Source organism: Canis lupus, chromosome 7 (genome assembly GCF_011100685.1).
Source record: "Canis lupus familiaris isolate Mischka breed German Shepherd chromosome 7, alternate assembly UU_Cfam_GSD_1.0, whole genome shotgun sequence".
Lineage (NCBI taxonomy): Eukaryota > Metazoa > Chordata > Mammalia > Carnivora > Canidae > Canis > Canis lupus.
Genome location: NC_049228.1, coordinates 55,113,814 through 55,141,309, shown reverse-complemented (window position 1 = coordinate 55,141,309; position 27,496 = coordinate 55,113,814). Strand labels below are relative to the sequence as shown.

Here is a 27,496-nt window from a genome sequence, read left to right as displayed (position 1 = left end):
TAAGATGCCTCAACCTATTAGAACATAGCAGGCTGTCAAGGGGTGCCTGAGCAACTCAGTCTGTTAGGTAGCTGCCTTCAGCTCAGGCCATGATCCCCGGGGTCCTGCTCAGCAGGGAGTCTGCTTCTCCATCTCCTTCTGCCCCTCCCGCACCCCCACCTCAGGCTCATACTATACCCTCGCTCTCTCAAATAAATAAATAAAATCTTTTTTAAAAAGAAGAAGAAAAAGAACATAGCAGGCTGTCTTGATGCCAAAGGATGGAGAACTACTGACTTCCAATATGATTGTCATACTTAAACTGCCTGGGAATGTTAAAATGCAGATTCTGATTCTCCAGATCGGGGTTGGGGGCCTACAAGTCTGCATTTCTAACAAGCCTAGTGTCTTGCAGCTCTGTGTATGGTCCAATAGCAGCAGCACCAGGGAGCTATTTGACAACCCTGTAGGTGTTTCCAGCGTGCACCACAGTTGAGAACCACCATTCCAGAATGACCAGTTAAGTCACTATAATTGTTTATTGACCTTCCCCAGCTGCAAGTCCTTTGAAAGCCTTCTAAAGGTTTATAAATCAGTGATTGTCAGAATCACCTGGAAAGCTTGGTGAAAAGCCTTTCCCACCTTCCCAAATTTTGGAATCAGTAAGGGATAGAATGTGGGCTTGGCAATTTTGAGATCCCCAAGTGCTTTAAAAAAAAAAAAAAGTCATCATGCTTAGATTCACTGACCCAATCTCTATGATGTGGTCCAGGGAAGGCTGGCCCTGGACTAAATAATGAGACAGACTAAATCCTGGGTTGTCTTTGGATATTTCTATCCTTTCTGTATCCTCTCTTCCATATTTTACACTATTTATATGCTTCTCCTACTTCTAATAAAGTCTATGACATCAGTGATTTCTATCTAGGTATTAATGAGTTTGGTATTTTTGGACTTTTCCCAGAGATATTTGAATTTAAGTCCTCTTTATGATCTAAAGAGTTCATTTCCTATGAAAAGAGTGTAACATCAGCAAACAGGTAAGAAACATCACTTAAGAACAGCAACCCTCATGCAAACACGTCCCCCCCACCCCTTCTCTACCTGAGATTGCCTGGATTTAAGACAAACTATTGAAGCTTTTGTCTATTTTCATTTATTCATTAATACAAACTGTTAAGTGTTAATAAGTCCAAAATAACACTAATATTATTTTTAAGATTCTATGAAGTATTAACGACTACTCTTAAGAATACATGTTTATGTATGATATGGTTAATGTTAACTAAATAACTTTATTATACAAATTGTTGCTTTATCTAGTATATTAGTGTAAAATGTATGCAGTAATATAGATGAGGAAACCCCACTTCCTATGCCTGTGCCTAGTAGCAGGTGCTCTATGATGGACAGTTAAAGCTTGATGGATATTTAGTAAAGTGTGCACAGTGCCATCTAGTGGTCAACAGTCATCACTGCATAACCTAAATGTCTTCATTTTCTAAAATAATTTGATGGCTCAAGAGTAAACAACATGTTTATACAACTGTCAGACTCTTAAAACAGACTTCTGAATAGCTTCCTTATGACTCAAGTTAGAACCTTGCTTAGAGTTCCTATTTCATTAGGCAAGAGGCCTTTTCAGTACTAATTAATAGATTTTAATGCTTCTTATGCACTAAGCACTTTGCAAAGTGCTTTACATGGATTATCTCATTTGATCTCCACAATAACCCTGCAGTGGAGCAGCTGTTATTTATTTTGTGGAGCAACTATTCTTGTCCCCATTTTGCAGATGTGGAAACTGAAACATAAGGACGATAAGTGACTTGCTCAAGGTCACATGGATGCTCAGTAGGAGAAGCAGGTCGAACCTACTGTCCAGAAACCCACACTATTCCGCACTGTGATCTTCACCTCCCAAAATAGTTAGCAGTGAAATAAAATTTTCAAGAAATCTCTATGAAAGAGGGCCTTCCTCACCAGGTCTCTAATTATCAAATATGGTAAAATCGGTTCAAACTCCACTAACTCAGAATTTATGGTCGGTAGACTGAATAGTACCTGCTTTTGTGGCTGGCATATAGTTTGGGCTTCTTTTACATGGCCTACATAATATATGCTCAAAATTATATATTAATTAGGTTATTGAATTTAAGGGGACTAGGCTAATACTTAGGTTTGGAGTCACAGCTCTTCTAAATTAATAATAAGATAGTATGGCTGTAGATCAGAAGGTGTTTAATTATTTTAACACCAATAGCTATCATTTGTTGAGCACCTATGTGCCAAACCCTGTGGTCAGCACTTATATATACATTTTCTCTTTTCTCCTCACTACAACTCTCTCTGGATAGTATTAGTCTCCTCATTTCTTAAAAAAAAAAAAAAAAAGAAGAAGAAGAAGAAATAATAAAATATATAGAGGAGAAATAACTTGTCCACAGTTTTACAGTTATTAGGGGAGCCAGGAGTGAAACCTCAATCTTTGTGATTACAAAATCTGTCTTTTGCCACTCTTCAAAGACAAATATGTACAATGATCATGATTACAGTTTTCCTGTGTACTGCCATCCCTGTGCAAAAATACCATCATCTCAGGGCACCTGAGTGGCTCAGTCAGTGGAGCATCTGACTGTTGGTTTCAGCTCAGGTCACGATCTCAGAGTCGTGGGATCCAGCCCTGTGTTGGGCTCCACGCTCAATGGGGAGTCTGCTAGAGATTCTCTCTCTCTCTCTCTCTCTCTCTCTCTCCCTCTGCCCAACACCTATCCGTCTGTCTGTCTCTCTCTCTCTTCTCTCTCTTTAAAATAAATAAGTGAATCTTAAAAAAAAATGCCACCATCTCTGCTGGAACCACAGCAACAGGCTCCAGCCACTTCCCCCATGCAAGTCATTACTCTCTTCCCCTACAGTCTGAAATGACACTTTTAAGCTGCATTTCTGAGCATGTCACTCTATTTAAAACCTGAATCTTCATATTTTCAGTGTAAAGACCAAAAGACTTGCCAAAGCTACAGTGCTCCTCCAGCCTTATCTTGTTCCTCTGTCCTCTTCACAAACCATCTCATAATCCCATTTTGTATCGAGCACCCGGTCTGTCATGGTAGGTCATTATTTCTGATTATCTGTGTGATTGTGAATCACATCTCTATCCCTGACTGTTAGTTCTCCGAGGCCGGAGCAACATCTTTGCCTTCTGTACCCAGATATATCCTGAAGGACTAGATCCAGAGGATCTATATGTCAAGCATAAAGGGAATAATTATAGGAATCCCAGTTCCTGTAGAAATTAATTTAATTCCTCAAGAAATTAAATAAACAAACAAGCAAACCTATAGATGCCATCTCTGTGGGAGTAGCTTGGTCACAAAATTGAAAAACTGGATGAATAGGATTAAGAAACAAATAATTTCCTTGTTGTATGATATACAAAGGTGGTAACAAATTTGGAATCACATAAATATGAATTTATCCAAATCTAGTAAACATTTAAGTATTTCAGTTAGAAAGTGATTTGTGTTCTTCTGTCCCAAATCAGGGATGTGCTAGAAAGTGTTGTTTGTTTGTTTACATGATTCACATTGTTCATTTGTTCAAGTATAATGTACTGTCTCTGTGTATCAGGCACTCTCAATTTTGACTTCATGATTTGTCCCATTTAAGGAATACCATTTCTGCTTTGTAGATGAGGAAAGTAAAGCTCCAAGTCTTCGAGGCTAAAAGGCCATGCACTTGTAGTAGAAGAGCCATATTTGGACCTAAGTCTTTGGACTTCAAGTGCAGTGCTAATCCCTACTCCCAAGTCCAGAAGGTCAACAGATGCTAGTTTTGTTTTTTATTTTTTATTTTATTTTTTAAAAGATTTTATTCATTTTTCATGAGAGACACAGAGAAGCAGAGACATAGGCAGAGGGAGAAGCAGGCTGTCTGTGGGGAGCCTGATGTGGGACTCGATCTCAGGACCCTGGGGTCACACCCTGAGCCAAAGGCAGATGCTCAACCACTGAGCCACCCAGGTGTCCCATGGTTTTGTTTTTTAAGTAGAATATCAGAAATGAGCAAAGAGGTGGGAAACAAAAGCTTGGGAGTTGGTAGAAAAGCATATAGGGAGTGCACACTTCTCAAGAACTGAAACCTAAATATATATTTCACTGAGAAAGACAACAGATTTGTTTTCAAATGTAAAGGTGTAATGAAAAGGGAACCTTAAATTTGGTGAAGTTGTGGAGAAACTGGAATTCTCATACACTGTTGATGTGGACATAAAATAGTACCACTATGTTGAAAACACTTGGGAAGTTTCTCAAAAATTAAACATACGCGGGCCATGCAACCTAGTATTTCCTTCATTTCCGAGTATTTACCAAGAGAAATGGTTGCATATGTCTATACAAATATTTGTACGTGATTGTTCATAGCAACTTCATTTGTGACAACCAATAGCTGAAACAACCCAAGCATCCATCAACTGGTGAGTTGATAACCAAATTGTAATATATCCACTTAATAGAATACTGTTCAACAATATAAAGGAACATATTATTGATTCGTGCAACAACATGGGTGAGTCTCAAAATAATTATACCAAGTAAAAGAATCCAGACCCCCCCCCCAAAAAGAGTACAGAGTATATAATTCCAGCTATATAGAATTCTAGAAAACCATTTTGGAAAGTATATCTGTGGTTGCCTGGGGTGAGAAGTGGGGAGGATTAAAAGAAGAAGGAGGAAACTTTTGAGGATGATGGAAATGTTCACTGTCTTGATTGTGGTGATGGTTTCTGGGATGTTATAACAAGACCTCAGCACAAACAGGGAAGAGGGAGAAATGGAATTCCAGACTTTCCAAGTGAAAATAACCATGACTTAAGTTTTGTGAGCTAGTCAATAATATAGCCAAAAAACTGTTTGTTCTTGACCAGGGTAGTAAAGTGATCTGTGACTTAGTTCTGTTCCTGCCTTCTAGAGATTACTATTCCTTTTTCCCCTGCCTCTCTTCCTTCTTTAACTTTCCCTTCTTTATTTCAAACCTTACAGTATGAAAAGTATATAAATAAATGAAAATATTTTAAATAAATGCAGGTTTGACATCTTTTCAAACACTATAAGTGTTTCTTTTAAAGGGTCAGTGTGTGCAGTGGAAAAATGCTTTCAAGGCAGATAGACTTGTTAATTTTAATCACAAGTGCTATATACTTCGAAGTTGCTAAGAAACTAGATCTTAAGTGTTCTCACCACAGAAAAAGAAATGATAATTATGGGACATGACGTGTTAGCTAATGCTATGGTGGTAATCACATTGCAATATAGAAATGTATCAAATCAACATGTTGTGCACCTTACACTTACACGATGTTGTGTGTCAATTATATCTCACTTTTTTTTTTTTTTAAGTCAGGTAGATGTGGATTTGAATGCCAGTTTTGCCATTGGCTGGCCTTGGACCTTCTCATTTGTCAGCTAACTTCCCTGGTCTTCGGTTTCTTACATGTAGTATAAAGATTGTAGCTATATTTCAAGGTTATTTTAAAGATTAGAAGTAACTAATTACTGTGGTTTTTAGGAAATAATGTTCTTGCTATTATACATTGCACATCAAGTCTTTGAGATCATGCAATGTCTAGATACACTTACTTACGCCAACTCTTACAAGAGTCGAACACATATGGAAGACTATGAGGTGCCTTGACCAAACCGGACAGATGGTACATGTAAAATAATGGATTTACCTTTCCCTGCATTTGGGGCTGATGTATTCACTCTGCTTTAATTGTATGTAGTGCACCTGGTGGACATTTGGAACGTCATAGAAGCATTGCGGGAAAATGCTCTGAACAACCTGGACCCAAACATAGAACTCAGCGTGGCCCGCTTGGAGGCTGTACTATCCACCATTTTCTACCAGCTCAACAAACGGATGCCAACCACTCACCAAATCCAGGTGGAGCAGTCCATCAGCCTCCTGCTTAACTTCCTGCTGGCAGCCTTTGATCCGTAAGCTCCCTCTGAATATCTCTGTACATGTTTGGTCTCTCCTTCCTCTTGTCCTTCTTGGTCTTTATTCCAAATAATTTTCTAGAGTGACCAAATACCTCTTTTTTCTTGATCAGTTACTTATCTCAATAAAGTCTCTCTGTGTCTAACATGAATTTTAAATTCTATAGGAAAAAAACTAGAGAGTAAAATAGTGCCATATGAAGTCGAGGACAATTGTATTTCATATGCTGACCTTTATTTAACTCATCCCACGCTTCCCAGAAGCTATGGATGCTTGAAAGACTTGCATGATGGCATTCCTGTGGAGCAGTTTAATGAAGCATAAGTGGGAGGATGCTTTTAACTCTCTTCTTTGCAGATTGTCTAAGACAGTGTTTCTGAGGTGTCATAACAAGACCCCAGAGCAAACATAGAGAAACTGACAAGGGTTTCTTGACCAGCCTAGTGAAAATAGCCATGACTTGCATTAAATGGATTGATCAATAATGTGCCACATAAAACAATGTAATGCCGACCGCACATGACAATTGAGACTTAACCTCAATATCTTATAATTTCCTCTCATAGAATCAGAGAATTTCAGAGCTAGCTGAAATATTAAAGACTGTTCTTCCAAATCTCTCATTTTACAGAAAGAGACTATCACTTGTCCAGTGTCTCTCAGAGGGTTAGTGGCAGAGAAGGGATTTAGGTACTCAGCTACGCTTTCTTTTCCAAGGCACATGTGGCAGCCTTGTGAAGTGTAAAAACTCCCCCAAATTACTTTATCAGCCTAAGATTTCAAAAGGTCTTTTACTGATAGCCTCTAGTCTAGATATAGGATCAACCATCTCCACTTTCACTACTGGTTTTGAATATTAAAAAGGAACATTACTAACTTGACCTTTCAGCAGTCGCATTTTAGGACTCCCGAAAGATTTTGCTTAGTCTCATTGACCGGCCAATGCTTGGGAATATATAAGCCCAGCACTGGAGATGTTCCAGCCAGACTAATGTTATTATGCCACTCACAAAAGTCACCAGCTGTCACTTTACAACCTAGAGTGGTAACAGAATTATTCATGCTCAGTTTGACCAATGTAGATTATTGTCTTGGGATGTTTATATTTTGAGAAATTCTTGAGTTGAAATAAACAATTCTAAAACAAGCAGCCTGGCTTGATAGATCCCATGCTTAGCCCATGCAGACTTCAGAGCTAATGTACTGCTTTGGTCTGATCGCTATGGTAACCAAGTGGCAGGCAGGTAGAGAAGGCTATGGTTCTACATGACAGGTGACAGAATGGAACCAGGCTATAGAATTGCTATAATGGCATTTCCATCCTACCCCCTTGATAAGACCATGGAAGCTTCCAGACTTGCCACTAATGTCTTCAGGGAACTTATTTGTTATAAGCGAACAATGGAAAATGTAAAAAGAAAAATGTGATTCTCTCCAAATCTTAGAGTATTGCTGCAGGATTCATAAGGACTCAAAGGTAAAAAAAAAAAAATTGTATCCATAAATATAGAAATGGGGCCAGATTAACAATAGGGGAAGGAGGAGTTTGTGAAATGTTACTTTATGAGAGAGCTAATATATACATACTATATTTTATATGATGTAAAATATCATATCTCAGTATTTCTCACAATATGGGAAATATACAATAGAATTAGATTTTTCACTTCTGTTTGGAAATATTGGGAAAATCACTTTGAAAAAATAGGGCTGAGTATGTTCTCTAACCAGCTAATCATGATTATTTCAAGATCAATGAATGCTAAGCTTAAGGACTATCTCAAGGTAAGGAGCCATTGACATGAATGTTCAAATGGGATATTTGTTTATTTCTTACTCTTCTCACTGATAAAAAAGGCTCTGATGTATACTTTCAGTAATCTCATCATAGATTTTTTTAAAACATCCACATAGAGAAATTTCATTTTACAGATTTGCAGACACATCCATATAGAGACCCCAGTTTATAGGTTCTTCCGCATTCTTCCTTGGCTTAGCAAATGAGTATAGGGCAGTTCTGCTGATACTTTCCATCTGATGGCTTTTGAAATTCTAGATGTGAGATGGGAGCCATAAGGAAGCATCAGTAACTGGAGAGAGAAAGTAACCAGAAATACTCACTTAGAAGTGAACGAAACAAGAGACACTTAAGAATAAAGTGCATGTTCAGTTCAATTCGTTATGATGGTAAACTCCTGTTTCTCCAAATGAGATCCAGTATGGAAATCTGATGTTGCTTCCTACCACCTATCCCACAACAGAACCCAAGTGTTTAAGGGAGCCTTCTGCAGGTTGGCAGATGTGAATGAGCCTAGTGCATCAAAGATATGTTGTTACTGTAGAATCACTGAGAAACATTTAGGCGATTTTTTCTCATTTGCTGTAATTTAATTGAACATACCAAAACCGGGGGGGGGAGGAATCTAAAATAAAAATAAAAAAATTAAAATCCACATTCTAAAGAGGTTATCTGTATATATTTTTCAAAAGGAAAGACAGTATAGCGATTTAAATTCACGAAGAATGAGAACTTGTATTCAGAGAAAGGTGGTTATTATTTGGGTAGTGCCTTAAGATTCACTAGACTCAGCGAGGAGGAGTCTGCCTGCCGTGGCAATGGTAACTTGAAATGGCGTTCAGAGCCCACTGCACTTGGCTGTGGCCCTGAAAGCCAGACTCGCCTTCTCACAACATAGTTCCCCAAAAATAGCACTCCTTCCTTCCCTCCCCAAAGACACACCTGGGTCTCAGTTCTCACACAGGCACACTTACTGCATATGTCAGTTTCCTGGCTGCAAGGTGTCTCACCAGGTCAGTTTCTCAGAAGGTAGAGAGTATGTAGCTGCAGACACAGGATGATTTCTAGAATGTTAGGAGCTAGCATTTGTGCCCAATGGCTATGCCTATGCTTGCCATTCTATCTCTGAATAGTCCATCTCTAGAGTCTAGAAGATTTTTGTTCTTCCTGACTTTCCTCCTAAAAATGGCTATAGCTAGCAGAAGTCAACCAGTCATCAATTACCAACTGACTGCTAGGCAGATCTTTCCACCCTGGACACTATCTTCTCCAGGGTCCCTAGAAAAATGGATAGGTGCACCCAGGAAGTGTGGGAAGAAGTGTCAGAATCAGGAAGCAGGGATTGAGAGGGAAGAAGGATATTAGGAAGTAGCCAGAGCCAGTCTCTGCATCTTGTCTCTTTCTTCCGTACATTCCTGGATGAGCCTATTGCCTTCCCTTATCTGCTGACAGCCTGGCAAAAGCTTCTCTTCTCACCATTTCTATTATTTTTGAGGAACTTGAAAGTAACAAAAGAAAAACAACATGGAAGCAAGTTACAAGATGACAATTTTTTTTTCAATAGCTTTATGGAGGTATAATTGAAAATAATTCTTAAAAGTCTATAATGGCCTTTTGGAGAGGGAATGTCACAAGTTGATCCACTGTGAAGCCCAACTCTCATGGTTGAGTTACCTCCCCCTGCCCCAGGTCCCACTGTTCCTTACACATGATTTTGCTATGTCTTACTGTGTGCATGACTGCCTGCCACAAGCTACTGTACAGCAGGGACCATGTCTTACTCTTTGTATGCATAGCACCTGAGACAATATCCAGCTCATAATGCATCTGTGAATGAATGAAAGACTGAATGAAAGTCAATGATTGACTCTTCTTAGCTCATCACACTGATTTCTCTTTCTTTTTCTGAAATCAAGTCCTCCTTAATCTCCAGTATATTACCAAGACTAGGGAGTCCAAGTTTGCTCTGATACCTAGATTCATACCCTCTATTTTTACTTCTGCTCTACAAGAGAAGAAAATCAGGTATCTATGGCTACTAATGTAAGGGCATCCCATTTCCACACACACAAAAAAAAACTTCAGTGTAGGTCTCTTGCTCTCTTCTTACTTCCCTGGGAAACACAAACTTTAATCTGTTGACTTAATCTCATTTCCATTCACTAGAATCTTCCTTCTTAGGGAAGTTCCTCCTAAGGTAATTATGTGACAGTGGCCTTGTTTTTAGCAAATATTATTTTCACATATATTCAGTCATATAAATATTACAGTAGGAAAAATGATAAATATTAAAGGAACAGTGGTGTTCCTATTTTCAGATGTCAAGCTTTATTGTTAATGCCACTTCTCCAATGATAATAATAATATACACTAATTGTAATAATAGCTAATATGTTATCAGTATTTACTATGTGCCAACAATCTTCCTGGTTTGGCATAATATGATTAGAGGGAGGTTAAACAATGTACAGGTCATACTAGCTGAGGTGAGCGGGGGAAGAATAATTTGTTTCAGGCATCAGGGTAAGTTCAGCTCTATTCATGCTTTCTGTTTCATTTTTTTAAATGAGAATTAATGTGTGTTTTTTCCCCCCAGATCTACCCTACTTTTACAAGATATTTTTATTAGGCTCTCATTCCTTACCTTTCCAGTTTGGGTATTTAGATATATCTGACAGTGTATGTGAAGTAAATTTTTGGACTTAAACATATTACACTGTAGATTTAGAGTCAGTTTTATGACAGCCATCCAGAACTCCAAATCTATCATATAATGGTCTTTCACAGAGAATACAAAATCCTGGTATTTTCCTCTCTGCTTGACATATTGCACCTTGCTGAGCCATTTGAACATCCATTCCCACTGTGGAGCCTCTCCCCCGCCCCACCCCTGACACTATGAAAGGTACCACAGCACTATTTCAGACGCATGGATATAAAATATTCTGAAACTCTGCCAAAACACTTCTGCCTTTTGAGTTTTAAAAACGATTTTGATGTTTAATGCAAGATGTACTACAAAGTACACAGCCTTTTCTCTGTGCACCAATGAAATGTATCATTGACGTTTGAGGCTGGGAGCATGTGTGAGAGTGAAGGAAGAAGAGAAGAGGTCTATAAAACCAAATGTTCTTCCTTTTTACTATTTGGCCAAAACTAAATATTTAACATAGTGTTTTCCTGGTGATTTTTTTTCTTACCACATCTTAAACTCAAGATTTCCACAGAATATTCTCCTCTAATCACTAAAATTTTGTTCTAGTGGAAAATACTTTGTTCCAAGATTCCTATATGTCACTAAAATAAGATCTCTTTTCAAAGAAGTTTCACAAGTGTAGATAAAATTAACAGCCTTTATGTCGCTCATCTTTATGTCAGACTTATACTTTGTGTGAATGGCAAATGGAATTTCATAGGGATAAAGCGTTGGCCCCTTCCATTCTGGAAAAACTCATGGCAACTCACATGACCAGAAGTTATGAGGAATTCTTTTCCCAAATGTTTTGCTAACATGATGGGGAGCCCAAAGACACACCACAGCCAACTAAGGGTTTTCTATCTGTTCACATGTTAACTATGCTAACCCAGAAACCAAGAGTAATTATGTGTGTAATCACTTCGAAATTCAAGGTATCACATTGAGTGCACAGCTGATATTAAGGACCGTAAGGTCAATTTTTGTAATTTCATTCAAACGCTTAGTATTTCTCAATATAAAACTTAAGTGGTAAATCAAAATTTCTTTTCACATGTGCATTCATTAATTTAATTAACATATATTAAGAGCTTGCTCTGCACTGAGTGCCACAATAGGCTGGTGATGAAATGTGATTAAGGTGAGATCCCCACCCTTTTAAAAAATGTGTATTAAAAATTAACTGGCTTTGACTCTTTTTCTCCAATAGTCTATGAGCAAACTCATAGGGGTGGGAGCCATACCTTACCATCTTTATATCCCCAACCTATGAGGCATTATCAGTAAATATATGTTGAGTTACAAAGTGAGTGATCCATATGAACAAATTGATTCCCAGATAAAGACATGAATTATGATAGAGGCATGTTGTGGAAGCCAGAGGAGGAAACAATTTCTCAGTTAATTAAGCCACCAAAATGTGTGAGAAAGAGCAATTTGAGTTCTGCGCTCATCAAAACGCTTACCAAATGTTTTTGTGAAATGTGTTGGTAAAAGAAGAGCTTCTGGTTTTAGTGCTTTTAAATAGAAAAATAATTCCTTCAGCCTGTTCCAAAAAGAATCAGTCAGAATTCAAATCTCATTTTCAAGGACTTAAAATTTATCATGGGAATCTGTAATTTCAAACAGGAAACTCGCTTGGCAACTTGGAGGAAATTTACATTCTGTTCGGAATTCAGCCTCGCATCCCAGGCCTATCAATATCTGTTTGCTGTTCTCCCCTCTTGTCAAAGGCAGATTTTCCCTCCCAGACAACTTTTCCCTGAAACTAGTACCTTCTTAATTCAAAGAAATCAGATTGCCTCTTTGTGAGGTCATGGAAAAAGCCCAATATAATGCAGTTTACTCACTTTTTATTATGATGTGTCAGACTTTAAGGTAATTTATGTTTTAAGACAGACATTCTACAAATCTCTGCATATATTTTAACCAAAGGGTAGGTGCTTTCTGATTTCCATTTTTAATCAGTCATCCCTTAGAAGAATTTGAAAATTTTCAGAGTGAGAAAACAAAGTATAAGGGAAATAAAAGATTTAATGAAACATTGACTTATAAGGCAATTTTAGTTTGTACTTTTTGCTAATTTTTTGATTGTTTTAAATACCCATTAAGGTATGAATTATATACTAGCATAGCAACTTAGGTGGGTGGTTTTTGACCTCAAGCTGGAACAGGAAAGTAAAGTTTGCATTGGCAAAAGCTTCAGGATAACTGGCCTAAAAAATAGAATATATTCCATTATGCCAAAAACCAAATAGTGGAAAGAAGGAGGAAAGCATGTATTATGCATTGCATTCTTGTTCTACATTGAAAGGGAAAATATTAAAATAAATAAAAATTTTACTTAAAAATTTTTAGAGCAACTCTTTCTGCCCACAGGTCCTGTCCCTGTGCTTTAATAAAACCACCTTTTTGCACCCCCCAAGAAATATAGAAAAATAAAATAACATTTTTAATTAAAAATGATAGGCTAACAGTAAATTTAATTTTAAAGCTCTTGCTGTACGTTTTTTACACTACTAGTAGTGTAGTTTTGTACACTACTAAAGAATCAATTGCACTAGCAACTTCTGTTCACAAAGAATAGCTCTTGTGGGCATGTGGTTGATTCTAAGACCCAGCCCAGCCATAAGGTGGATGGTCCTGAGGGGTACCTTGTATACCGCACACGGTATTCTCAAACACATCTGGCTCTGCTCCATCTTTCTTTAGGTGGCAATCAGAGCCACATGTGAAGTTGGAGATGTGCTGCAACAGCTTTTCATAAAAAAAAGAGAAGAGCATAGACTTTTCCTAGCACCCTTCCTGGTTTTGCCGTTCCGAGGCTGTTTGGCCAGCAGCATTAGGGACAATCTATGTCTTTCATCCTCAGCACACTTTGGCAGGTCTGCTTCTGGAGTTGTGGCCAACAGCCAACATTCCATATGTGCAGTTTTACTGCTTTACTCCTAGAGGCATTGCATGTGCAGACTCACTTTGGAACAATATGTCGCTTTCCTGCTCGTTTGCACAAGACTCCTGGGAGCTTCCTGTTATCCATCCTCATGAGCTTGACTTTCCACTTCCTAGACATTTAAGGGATTTCCTGAACTGTTCCTGAATCAGATGGCCCCCAGTTAGGGTTGATTCCCAATGAGCACAACTCTTGCACTTCTCCTCTTGGGATATCCCAACTTCTCACTTCTCCTTACTTCCTTTGTTAATGCTACTTCTTTTACACACACACACACACACACACACACACACACACACACACAAATAGGGACCCTAATCCCATGATGAGTTTAAGTAATGGCCTTGCGTATGGAATCTTGTCTAAGGCCTTTATAAAACTTTCCTTCTCCTTACCCACCAATCTTTCTTCATCCTTTTATATCTACTGAAAAGTTCTTTAAAAAGATCAACATGTATCTAAGTCTTTGGTGTCCCCTTTTCCATTGTAGAATCATTCATCTCCACTCACTCCTTAAATTCCTTCAAGGTTTTTCCAATACCAGGGCTGAGCAAGGCCTAAACTCACCGAGTATAGTGAGGTTAGTACTTGGTGTGCTTCCCGAGATCTACATTCCTGCATACCCCCTGAATCTTTCTTAGTGACAAGGGTCACCTTTGCAATCTGGCACACTGGCTTGCATAACAGTACATTCCAGTGACCTAATTTCACCCTTGAGTTCCTGCAAAACTCTCATTGAGCTGCCTCCACTTGGTGATTTATCTAGATTTATTGTGTCAATTTGGCAGAAGAGCTCTGATACAACCACTCCTGGATGTAATAGCATCAATCTTGCATTTCCAAGAACAATATAGAACTGGCAATCTCCCTATGATCTTCTTCATTAAAAGCCAAGGTTTAAGAATTCATCCGTGAGCTATCATCATTTCATCCTGTGGAGAACTCTCTGTTCCAACATTATCTGTAGTTTATCCTCTTTCTTGAGTTAAATGATAATTTCTGATTCCTTGAAAGAAATTTGTATTGCTCCTAAAGTCTCACATGTCATGCTCCTCAATTTCTCTGCATTTTGAGGACTACTTTATCACTTTATTGCTCCTATTCTCCCACACTTGGTAGATTTCCCTGTTCTCATCATTTGAGCCATGTTTCAATTTAGGAAAGGGAACTAATTATTTCCCAAAATAAAATTTTTGATACTTCCAGTTTTCCATGCAATTGGGAATACAATGCACATGGAATAATTTTGAATGACGTTTTTTACAAAATCATCGCATTTTTCTTACAGCTACCTGCTCTAAAATTAGCAGATGACTAAATGAGTGTTCACTCAAAATTCTAGGGGCATCTATTATAATGATTAGTAGTTATTAATTAACATAAGAAGTATATTGTTTGCAAATGCTGGGGGAAACAAGTGTGGGAGGCACTAGAAATATACCTAATTTAGAAGATTTAGAAGATATGGTCTCAGTTCCCCTCTCATAGTGTGGGGTCAAGTTACATGCAGACGTGTAAATAAGCAAATCAAAGTCACTCAGTGTGATAGGTGCCAAATCGTAGGTAAAAGTGGAGAGCAGAGCAGTTGCCTGCACATCCAGGGGAAAAGCCATTTTCAGAGCCGGGTGAGTGATGATTTTGAGCTGAATCTTGATGTATAGGTTGGAGAGTCCTGAGCAAAAGGTGGTAGGAAGGTCAGGGGCATTAAATGTGGGACTGTAGAATCAAGTTCAACAGAAATGGTAGCAGTGAGACTGGAGAGCATGGATAAAGTCGTAACCATATCCTGTAGGCAAACAGAGGGTAATAAGAGATTTAAATAATAAAGTAATATAGCCAAATTTGTGATGAGTGAGCAAGCAGAGAGATCATTTAAGAAGTTATAACTGTTCAAGCAAGAGCTGATGAAGCAATGCAGTTAGAATGGAAAGCAAGAAATGGGTTTAATATACAGGTAGGAGGTATATTTCAGTCCCTCAGACATTTATCAGGTGGTAGGGAATTAAGGAAGAGAAACAAGTCAAGGGTAACCCCTTCCCAGGATTAATTTTTGGATAACTAGGTACATGTTAAGTCTGGCAACCAGAAGCAGGGTGGTATTAGGCTGGCCTGAGTGTTATGGGAGCACTTTGTAAAGATCATGAGTTCTACTTTGAACATACTTGGTTTGACATGTGGTATCCATATTCTAACTATTTACATAACTACGTAGATCTGGTGCTTAGGCTTGGAAATATAAACGGGAGAGCCCCTGGCATAGGGCTCAGTCACTTTTCCATTGTGGCTGGCTCTATTTGAAGTCCTATGCTGAGACTGACAGCAACAAGGATAAATAACAAATGATCTGTCTCTGGAGTCTTGTAATGAACAAAGATACAATTATTTATTATATCTTATTCTTCTAATATGCTATATATGTGGATCTTATTCATGTAAGTGATTTATTCTATATACTAAAACTTTGTCAATACTGGCTTTACTTACCTTTCAGCCACATTATTATTTTAAATAACTCTTTTGATCATTCTTAAGAGTAGCAACTATCAAAGAAATGAATTACTAATGTGATACACTTTCTGATCCCAAGGGTACAAGGATAAACAGTTTATTTTGGCTGGAAAATCATTTAGCCAAAATAGTATACTTCTTACAGTGTGCCCTTTCATCACACTTTGTGAAGGACAAGTTAGTTATACTTCCTGAATCAATGAAGATTTGGCAGATCTGGTGTCATTGAAGTAGGAGATAAAACAGAGCTCTTACTTTTGCCCCTCTAAAATATCAACTCCTGGGCACCTGGATGGCTCCCCAGGCTAAGCATCTGCCATCAGCTTAGGTCATGATCCCAGAGTCCTGGGATCAAGTCCCCCATCGGACTTCCTGCTCAGTGGGGAGTCTTCTCCCTCTCCCTCTGCTGCTCCCCCTTGTTCATACTGTCTCACAAATAAAGAAGTAAAATCTTAAAAAAAAAATAAAATATCAACTCTCTTTGACAAGTAAATGTATCACATAAACACAGTCAGCTTGTGGGTTGGAAATGATGGGTGACCAAAAAAAGGTGATGGAAAAGTTCCCATAATTACTGTAACAAAATTCAGGAATTCTCCAACCAAAAAAAAAAAAAGTCTTTTTCCGAAAACCTTGTTTAAATAAATTATAGAGACTGTGGAATCATCATGCATAAAATTATTTCATGAAACCCAGAGTGAAAATCATGTTCTGTAATTGTAATCCATGGCTAAATAGGACATATCCCTCTCGCTGCTAGTTCATACTTTGAGCAAGTGACATATACAAAGAATAACTTGAAGATCCTGCTATCTCTTGAAAAAAGGAAACATTGACTAGACAGCTTTTCAGAAATTTGTATTGAATTGTATTCATGGTGTTTTCTAAAGTGGATGTGTTCACATAATGTATGCAGCTACAGTGTCCTATGATTTCTACAGAACAGAAAATGTCAGATTTCATTACTGTAAATTCTCCAAATGACATCTTTTTTTTTTTTTCTTTTTCTCTTATCATTAAACAGGGAAGGCCATGGTAAAATTTCAGTATTTGCTGTCAAAATGGCTTTAGCCACGTTGTGTGGAGGAAAGATCATGGACAAATTAAGATGTAAGTTATTCTTTGTGTCTCTCTGCTTATCCCTCCCATATACCACATTTCCTTTCCCCATTCCTGCCACATTCTGCTGCCCATTTTGAGTTTCCTCATTCTGTGAGAGTTGTTTAAAATATGATCTTCACTGATCTTTGGATTTTGTCACAGAAATATTTTCATAATATGAAAGATAAATGTTAATGATATGAATGTTTTCCTTCTCCTTGCGGATTATTATTAGTTTTATCCTGTTGAGTATCACCAATTAGACTTTTTGTGACATTAAAGTAAGATGTATATTCTTTCAAGTTCGTGTACTAAACTGCCTTACAAGTGTATGTCCATCAGCCTCAGGACCTGAAGGCCATATTGGGGAACCTTCCTTTTTTAGGTAATCTAAAGCCAAAGCTCCTGGAACATTTCCTCATTATTCTTAGCCAGTTTAAATCACTGAGAATTCCAAAGGTTCCAAAGTAAACATTGCCGGGTATAGGCATAAAAATGCATAGGGACACTACAGGCCGAGAATTGACTGGATTCCAATAAAAACATGATAGCTAAGGTGCCTTGAGTGACTGTGGCCTTTTATGTACATTTTGTCACCAAATGTGGTAGTTCTTTGACCAAGAAAACACAAGAGTTTTGTTTGTTTTAGGTAAAGATGCTGAGACTCAGAGAGGTAGAATAAAGTGTATCATATAGCTAAGATGGTGCCAAGATTTGAACCTGACTTCTTTTTCTCTCCACCCTAGTAGTTCTGGAATTTTAGGATGTATAGAATCATCTGGAGGCTTTTTAAACCATTGATTTTCTGGGTCCCACCCCCAGAGTTTTTTATTCAGAAGACCTAAGAGCAAGAATTTTCATTTCTGTTTTTAAAGGATGTATACACTGCTGTTTAAAAGAAAAGCTTCCACTTAACCCTTTCCCTTGCCCTAAATATTGTGAGTTTGGCTTATAATGCTGTGTGGGAGAGAGCACTGTCGTGAGAATTGGGAACCCTAGCTTGTAAGCCCAGCTATGTGACTAATTCAGTGAGTTATCCTGTGGAAATGACTTTATTTCCCTAGCCCTCAGCTTCCATCTTTATCCCAGATTTGGGGATTTTGTTAGATACCCAGAGGGTCCCTCCCAGCTCTACTCATCTGTGACTCACAGCCTTCAGGGCTCTTTTCTCACCTGCTGCCTGTCAACTTCTGAGTGTGATCTCTTGCTTCTTGATGTACCAAGAGGAGAAAAACGAAGGAAGATACAGAGAAAAAAAGCTTTCATTCTTCTGGAATTTCCCCAGACATACTCCAAGGCAAGGTTATGTCATTGGGCCAGTAGATAAGTAGAAAGCACATAGAAACCTCACAACCACACATCTCCCATCACTTCAGGAACTTCCACCCATGGACTATCAAATGTATTTCAGATTCGGAGAAGCCCAAGCAAGCATTATGGGGGAGAGTTAGTTCTTCTTTAGTTAGACTGAAAGACATTTTAAAAATTAAAAACTATCTGCCTCCTGCTTGACTGAGGATAATGCTAAATTAGAAGGTGGTGGAACCAGTGTCCTTTTTAAAAACAGCTTCAGAGTAATCCTTGAGGCATTTCCTTGAGGATTAGGCTGGGAGGAGAAAGTTGAGCAAACTGAACCAGGACAGGGCAGAAGAAAAAAACTGCAGGGTCTTCCCTGCTAACCTCATGTCACAACTGGCCAACTTGTCCTGAGGACATTGGATACTGGGGGTGAGGAGTGGGGTGGAATATAAGTCTTGAGAAACATTTCTGAATACTTACTCAATGTTGTATTGAAGGTACATGGATAAAAGGATTACATATTAAAATAATTTTCAGGAAAATTGAGAGAACCAGTTTTCTGACCTTCCTTGGGGTCCTTAGAGCCATTCATGAACCAGGCTAATTCTGTGCCATCGAGGACCACAGCACTCTCCATCTTTCCATCCAGGTTTCATTGGTGTCAGATTTTATTTCTCTCCTGAGGAAGAAAGGGTCTGACAATCTCAGGAGTCACATCTCACTCCAGAGACCCCCAGCCCGTGTCATTGCCCAGCATGGCATCAGAGACCCAGTGCTACACCAGTCACTGGAAATGAGAAAGGAAACCCTGTGGTGGTCATGGGGGAACCCACTCCTGCCTCCTGAGCTGAGAGAAACCCCTGCTTTTCCTACTTAGCCCAGGAAGAAATTTGAGGCCAATAAAAACAGAGGAAATGGTTGTTGGGTCAGCAAGGAACCATGTCTTCACAGTTACAAAGCTCAAGGTAGCTAAGTTTCTGAGCAGATCTTTACCAACTGTCAAAACCCTGGCAGGTCTCTTGCCTGTCCAGGAATTCAAAGCCAAAAACGTCACCGCAAGGGTCCTTTCTCCTCACCCCACCATCAGTGAGCACAGCACTCATGTTACCTAGTGGCCAAAGTAAATCCCCTTCAGTGCATTTTAAGAAGTTGACACATGCATGAGTCTCATTGGAAGTAAACTGCATTCTCCAGTCTGCAGAAATCAGCATCAGTGTCACAAACTCGGGAGAACAACAAAAAAACAGGTAGTGTGATCATGAGACAGATCACGTTGCCCTCTCCTCTAATGTCCCCAGCTCTCTGGCTGAGGAGTCACTCTTTGTATATTAATCCCAGGAAGGTGGTTTTAGTGGTTTCCTGGTAAGTCTACTGAGAGCAATTGTACAAAGACAATTTAGCTGAAAGTACTTTGGTTGGAAGAACTTCTCCAAAATGTTAATTAGTCAAAAATGAGTATCTTTAGTCACCAGTATTTCTAGTTTCAGTGATAATTATTAATTGAATACACAAATATGAGCAAATCTGCCCACAGACAGCAGAGGCTGACTCTGGATGAGTGGGATTTGTGAATGTTTTCTCTGGTCTTCTCTCGCTGGCTTCACATGATGATAAAACAGGAGAAGTAATGATGTTCTGCATTGCTTTCATAATAAGGAAAAGTAAAAGGAAAGGATATGGAATTTCTCGGCATTTGAGGGTTTTGTTTTCCCTTCTTTACATTCTAATTCACTTTAAGCCAATATGCCAGCTGCGCTTATTTGGCAGTTTTTCTATTTTTGTGCATGGGGATGAGAGATATTTAGTTGGTTCCAACTAGCCCCTTAATGTTGGAGAAGGCAGGGCAAGAGTAATTGTTGCAAGTAAGTTAGACACGTTAGAAAGCAAAAAGTGGAAGACAGAAAATTTTAAAGTAAATTTTTCAAACTGCTTTAAAATGCATGAAAGGGACAGCAACTCCATGCTGCACCACAATTTCCAGTACTCAGGGGTGGGGCGGGGGTGCAGGAAGTAACATGCAGGCTGCTCACTGTGTTGGTCTAGGCAGCCTAGAGTAGGAGGGTGCCTTCTGCCGTCGGAGGACACAGCCACCAAAACATAAACTGACCTAATAAAAATAGCCTGTTTCTGTCAGATTGTCCTTGGTGCATCTATAAGCTATTTTTTTTAAGATTTATTTATTTATTCATTCAGAGAGAGCGAATGAGGGAGGCAGAGACACAGGCAGAGGGAGAGGCAGGCTCCCTGCAGGAAGCCCGATGTGGGACTCGATCCTGGGTCTCCAGGATCACACCCCAGGCTGCAGGCGGCGCTAAACCGCTGCGCCACCGGGGCTGCCCTATAAGCCATTGTTGTACTGATTTAGGACATCTGTTTATACTTCTTCCTTGAGGTTCCCAGAGAGTCCTAAGGATCCTAAGAAATTCCGAATACAGTGCTCTTAAGCCGGGAATGTCAGGGGCTGTTCTAAAGCTTCTGGGGAGGGCTTGCTTCATTTAAGAGACTAGTCTTATGGCGAACACCATGTATTTGTTGAGTTTCTAGAACTAAACTGATTGTTCTGCCTCCACACCTACCTCCGGGGTAATATTTCTACCTCACTGACCTGCCTTAAATTTTTAGTATCTTCCCCAACATCTTCTGGATGGAACTTAAATCCGTTAGTAGAGCCCTAAAGCTCTTTGTATCTCTACCTCATCTCCGACCGAGCCCTGTGTGCACCCAGGGCCCCTGCACAGTGAACTACTTGAAGAGCCTTGAGTGCATCATGCTTGAGCTTGCCTGTGCACATCCTGACTCTGTGTCCTAAAGTCTGACTAGCCCCTAATCGTCCTTTATACTTGGCCTAGAAGTCACCTCTAGAAAGACCTAGAAGTCACCTGTGCAAGGAAATCTTCTCTGACCCACCCCTTACCCTGAAAGCCCGCTCTTTCAGCTCCTGCTGCACCCCCTACACCCTACTGTTCTGGTTGTCACTCCACCGTGTTACCATTTATGAGGTCATATGATGCATTGTGTAAGTGCATCTCTTTACCCTCAAGGGACTGGGACGTCCCAGAGGTCAAGAACTATGTCCTATTACAGACCAACTCACAAAATTAGAAGATGGTCAATAGGTTAGATAATATTGGGTATGATTAGTGTATCAGTGTTAAATATACCAAAGTGGGTAATGACCCTGTAATCCAGGGTAGACAAGCTGTGGCCTGTGAGCTAAAAATAGTTGTCACATTTTTAAAGGTTGTATAAAATACAAAGACAAATGTGTGACAAAGACCACATGTGGTCCACAAAACCTAAAAATTACTATCTGGCCCTTTACAGAAAAAGTTTGCTGACCCTTGCTGTAGTCTCATCAGAGGATATACCCTTATTCTTAGGGAAGACACACTGGCAATGTTCAGAGGTAAAGGCCATGATATATACAAATCAGTCTCAATTTGGAAAAAAAATTGTATGTTTGCACACACATATATGCACACAGACAGACTTAGACAGATGTTAGATGGATAAAGAACTAGAGAGACAGATGATAGAATGATAAAGTAATTGGAATAAAGTGTTAATAGATGAATCTGGACAAAGGGTATATGGGTGTTCTTTGTAGTACCCTTATTCTTGCAATCATTTTGTTAGGTTTGATATTATTTTCAAAGAAAATTTTGTTTTAATTCCTTAAAAAATAAATATAAAAAAAGAACTATGTCCTGATTTTTCTGTATATTCATTGCTTAGCACAATTTTATACATTTAGTAAGTGCTAAGTTAATTTTAGTTGAACAAATCAATGAATATAAATTCTTCTAAAGTATCTGTCATTGTATGGTGCTGTTGAAAATACAGTGGGGATTTAAAGCATGATTGGGAATGTTACAGAACAACCTCGTTGGGGAGGCAAAGCCTAAGCATATGAAGTAAATAACATAAAAAATGTAATATGAAATTAACAAGTAAAAATAGCTAGCATTTCTGTACTGTTTACTAAGTGCCAAGCACTATTCTGTGTCCTTTACATCTGTATATCTATTAACTAATTTAATCTTTGAAATAGCATTCTACTTTATTACATACACATATATTACCTATTATAAGCATATTCCATATGTGTATATGTATATTGTTACATACATATGTGCATATATATATATATATGTTGTTATATAACAATATGTATATAAAACAGAGGGCCCAGAACTATTTTGATAGCTTCCTCAGAGTTCTCTCATTTCTTTTTAAAAGCCAAAGTAGCCATTAATAGCCACTTCCCTTTGATTCCAGTGACCTAGCCCTAGTTTGGCTATTGCTTAGCAAAATTTCATCAACACAAACACGTTTAATATGAACTTCAAATTTGTGAAAGGTCAGTGTTGGTACTCCTGCTGCTTTTGCTCTAGTTAGAACTGTTGTCTAAATCCTTTCCATGGGAGATTTGAAAGACCTAGGCTACTTTTCAAAATGTGTCCTGGCCTGGAAAAGTCAAGCCTAGAAGATCACCAGGGTGACCCAATTACAGTTAACCAACCCGCCCAAAAACACACAAGATGACAGCTCTGGTAAGAAAGTCCATTTACTTTTCCTGGGTTTCCTTTTTCCCCATTTTTATTGGAATTCTTGAGTTTCTATATATGGGATCACATAAGAGTTTTTTTGCTATTGGCAACTTTTTTCCCTTTTTTTGATCAGTTATAATGAACATAAGAGATAAAATTCACTAAGTTAACAATTGTGACAGCAGCTGAAAACATTAATTTTGCAGCTTAGGTAAAATTTCTTTAGCCTCATAATTGATAAACTATTTGAAACATACTAAAAATCCCTTATAATTAGAGTATTTGAAGGAAATGAGAATCCATCCACAACCTGAAAACATAATCCAGCAAATGCCTGTAATATGCTTAACAGCTGACTGCAGTGTAAAAATCATGTTCCCAGATTGCATTTTGACCTTGAGACATTAAGCCCAAAATGAACAGAGACAGAACATTGAATTTACAACAGTTTATCCCAACAGCTGTGCCAGTCTGGTTACAATCTAGCACGGTGACAAACTGTATGATAGCAGAGGCTTTCATTCCCATAGTGACATCCACAGAGGAATTATAAAGTACCTTGAGAAATTATGCCATTAATATTCACTAAGTGCTCATAGTGGCAGAAACTGAAGAACAGAAGTTCAATGAAGACACAGGCTCTGTCCAGGACTCTGCCTTTACCTCATTGATCTTCCCCAAGGCCAGGCTTCCCCTCGACTGCCTGAGTCAAAAGACCCTTCCCTGTAAATCAAGTGCCTTCCACCCAGAACACAATGATTTATTGAAAGTTTTCTGCTTCTGTGGGAAGTTAATCAGGTGTTTTCATTACATCCTTATCCCCATTGTGTCTTTCATTTTTCAATATCTTAAACCAAAACGCAAAGGTCCTCATGATAACATAGATGGGTAAATAGCTAGCTAGACACATACACACCCCAGTGTTACAGTAAACGTTCATTGTGTGTTTCAATGAAGTCAGCATATTCCTCACATATACAAGAATTCCTTCCATTGAGTGATGTGTGAGTTGATAATTGACCTCAAAATAAAAACATGATGCTCTCTGTCTTATCAAAATATGCTAATTTTACCTAAATTAATGCTGTGTTCCAGAATCAGCTACAAAAAAACACCAAAGACAACACTATGCCAGGAATATTTCAGTATAACAATTAACTTCTATGTTATTCTTTCATAAAAAATTATTTATTCTGCTACAGTTTTTGTTATTTGTAGCAGACATGTCTTACTGAAACAGGAATATATTTATGCAATGAGTAAATGTCCTTTTCCTTCCATCAGATATTTTCTCCATGATTTCTGACTCCAGCGGGGTGATGGTTTATGGACGATATGATCAGTTCCTGCGGGAAGTTCTCAAACTACCCACAGCAGTTTTTGAAGGCCCTTCATTTGGTTACACAGAACAGTCAGCTAGATCCTGTTTCTCTCAACAGGTACGAAACAAAGGAAATGTCTCTCACACAGTGGTGGCCCTTCGGTGTGTTACTCCAAGTCACTACTTAGACAAACTCCTCTTCATGATAACCTGTAGTATCTCCCACCCTCTGACAAATGACCTCTGAGCCAGAAACTCAACTCAACATAGCTGGAAAATAATAATCAACGGTACTTCCTGACCGTGAGCCAGGCACCATCCTGAGCCCTTGACTTGCATTGTCTAATTTAATCATTCCACCAATCCTTCAGCCTCAATATCATTACTATTATTATTGCTGCTCTATCAAAAGAACTGAATAGTCACTCAGCCTCACTGAAACACAAGTCTGAGCCTGCGGCAAACTTCACCAATGTTTAGCAAAGGAAACAAGGGAATCAATCATATAGCGTATGCCACACTCAGTCAGGAAGGCCCAACATATGACAAACACAGCTGCCTAAATCCCCCATGACATGATACATCAGGGATCCAGAGTGACACGTTTTCACTGGGGGGTAGATAGTACAAGTTAGCCCAGAGAAGTGGAATTCTTGGGGGCTTTCCATGTTTGTATCTGTCCAGTCATGTAGAAAGTCCACAAGTCTAGCACCGTTCTCCAGCACAGTGCAATGGTGTGGGTGTGTGTGGTTTGTTTACAAACCCATAAATAGAAGAGTTACTTAAAATTTTTTAAAAATCCAAACTAACCAAGAATATTCTCTAAAAGGATCCCTTAAATAAGAAATCAGTGCAGAGCAGCCACTGAAAAACTGCATTTAACTGCCCACCTAGTAAACTGCATCAGTCTGTTTCCTAGTGACCTAGGAGGTCAGAGTGCTTCAGACATCCCTATGGGTCATGGATTTATGTAGAATCGTAACATATCCCATACAACTAATAAGAGATGGGACAGTTTGGTACACTAAGTGCTGATTCTGCTCCCGTGTAGTCTCATCCAGAAAGCCTTTCTGACCCTCCCACACCCCCCAGCCCCAGCCTGGCTTAAGTCCCTTATCTCTGCCCAGCTGAAGCAAGCTCCTCTTTATATTTCTCCTTCGAGTCTGTAACATCACAGTGGTTCCATTCACCTAAGCTTCCTTCCATACAACTTCCTCACCCCACAGTTCTCAACAGTCTTTAAGTCCTGCTGATTGCCCTTTTAAATATTTCTCCCATCTCTGTCCTCATCCTCATCTGTTGCCCAGCCTATAGTTTTAACCTCCATGCTAGTCTCTCTCCCTCTCGATTTGTTTATTTGTACATTTGTACACTTGCAGATAGTTTCCTTCGTTGTACAGAGGCTTTTTATTTTGGTGTAGTCCCAATAGTTCATTTTTGCTTTTGTTTCTCTTGATGACTCTCTTTATTTTCATAGGACCTACATGTTCAATAAGAATTATTTATGGTATTACCACTGCTCAAAATTCCTTTTGAAATATCTTATAGACTGTCCTATTACATAATTTTTTATATATCCTCAATGACGAGAAAAATATATATGTTAAAATCATAATAATAGTTTTGGAAACTGCCAGAAGTGATTTTTAGCCAGTATGATGAATGGTCAAAATGGATAAGATCATTTGAAGTATAAAAAGAGGCAACACAAATAAAAATAATAAGACCAGTTTATTTTTGTGCTTCATAAACTGGCTATCACAGCAGTTTGAATGATGAAATTTTAAACTTGTTTGCATTGCTTCATTGGAAAAAGAACAAGCCATTCCAAGATTATTTTAAAAGACAGTATTATTTTAGATGCTACAAATTGTGGTAGTTGCTTAAAGAATGCTGTCTCATTCTTTATACTTTACATAAAATACCTTTTTTTTAAGATTTTATTTATTTATTCATGAGAGACACAGAGAGAGAGAGGGAGAGACACAGGCAGAAGGAGAAGCAGGCTCCATGCAGAGAGCCCGATGTGGGACTTGATCCTGGGACTCTAGGATCAGGCCCTGGGCCAAAGGCAGGCGCTAAACTACTGAGCCACCCAAGGATCCCCCAACCCAAGGTTTAAAATCATATCTGGGGCATCCCCAGTGGCGCAGCGGTTTAGCGCCGCCTGCAGCCCGGGGTGTGATCCTGGAGACCTAGGATCGAGTCCCACATCAGGCTCCCTGCATGGAGCCTGCTTCTCCCTCTGCCTGTGTCTCTGCCTCTCTCTCTCGCTCTCTCTGAATGAATAAATAAATAAATCTTTAAAAAAAATAAATAAAAAGGCTTTATTAAAAAAAATAAAATAAAATAATATCTGGTTTTCTAGCTATCAGAATATATTGTTTCTCTGTATATTAGATGTTAATTGAATGTCTTGCATCTTTCATCAAAAATGGCATTTACATGGCACGTCATTTCAGATTATTCTCTCTTCTAAATTTTTGTGGGTTTTTTGATGCAGAAAAAGGTCACCTTAAATGGTTTCCTGGACACGCTCATGTCTGACCCTCCCCCCCAGTGTCTGGTCTGGCTGCCCCTTCTGCATAGACTGGCAAATGTGGAAAATGGTGAGTAGTCACTCCTGAGCTATGGCAGTTTTTTAAATTATCAAATTATCAAATTAGTCTATCAAGCCTAGTTATTCAGCCAACGTCATTTAGTAGTTAGGAGTTTTGAAAGCACCTTTCTCCCTCATCAGTAAGGCCTTAGAGGTCCATTGCAAAATTAGGACTGTCAATTCCATACACTTAATAAATCTCCCCACATGTCTCTCAGTTACGAGTCACGTGTGGCTATAGACTTGGCATGGCAGAAGAAGAATCTCAATATTGAAGATGACATTTTCTAGATTAGTTTTAGGGCTGAACTTCCAATATTGGTATACATGGCATGGACTGTTCCTAGGCACTTGGCCAAGAATAGGCAGAGGAGATGGGGGGAAAATTAGTTTATGGTACCTTGCAAATGTTTAGTCTTATGCTCCAAATGGAAGCTTTCACTGATTGTGGTTATAAAGAATAATTTGACCAAAGGCAAGAATTGTTGTTGCTTAATATCTTTAGCTCATAGCATGTAGACAGTTACTTGGATTTGATTATATGTTAGCTTCAAATCTCAAGTATTTTACCCTGCCTGCTTTATAATTCAAATTCAAACTCTCTGTCAGGGAGAGTTAAATGTCTCTCAAACTATCTGAATTAGAAATGTATTCACATAATTTACACATCTCTTTGGGCCCTGTCCATCTGCC

General features: G+C 38.8%; 1 protein-coding gene across 33 annotated transcripts in view; it reads left to right on the top strand.

The window, feature by feature from the left end:
• Positions 1–27,496, top strand: part of DTNA (dystrobrevin alpha) — a 351,511-nt gene that overhangs the window by 252,475 nt on the left and 71,540 nt on the right. For all 33 annotated transcript variants that reach the window (XM_038543520.1, XM_038543523.1, XM_038543521.1 and 30 more), the window contains 4 exons: positions 5,762–5,975; positions 16,958–17,043; positions 24,168–24,322; positions 26,708–26,813. In XM_038543520.1, coding sequence (XP_038399448.1) covers positions 5,762–5,975; positions 16,958–17,043; positions 24,168–24,322; positions 26,708–26,813 — 561 coding nt within the window. The remainder of the gene's footprint in view (positions 1–5,761; positions 5,976–16,957; positions 17,044–24,167; positions 24,323–26,707; positions 26,814–27,496) is intronic.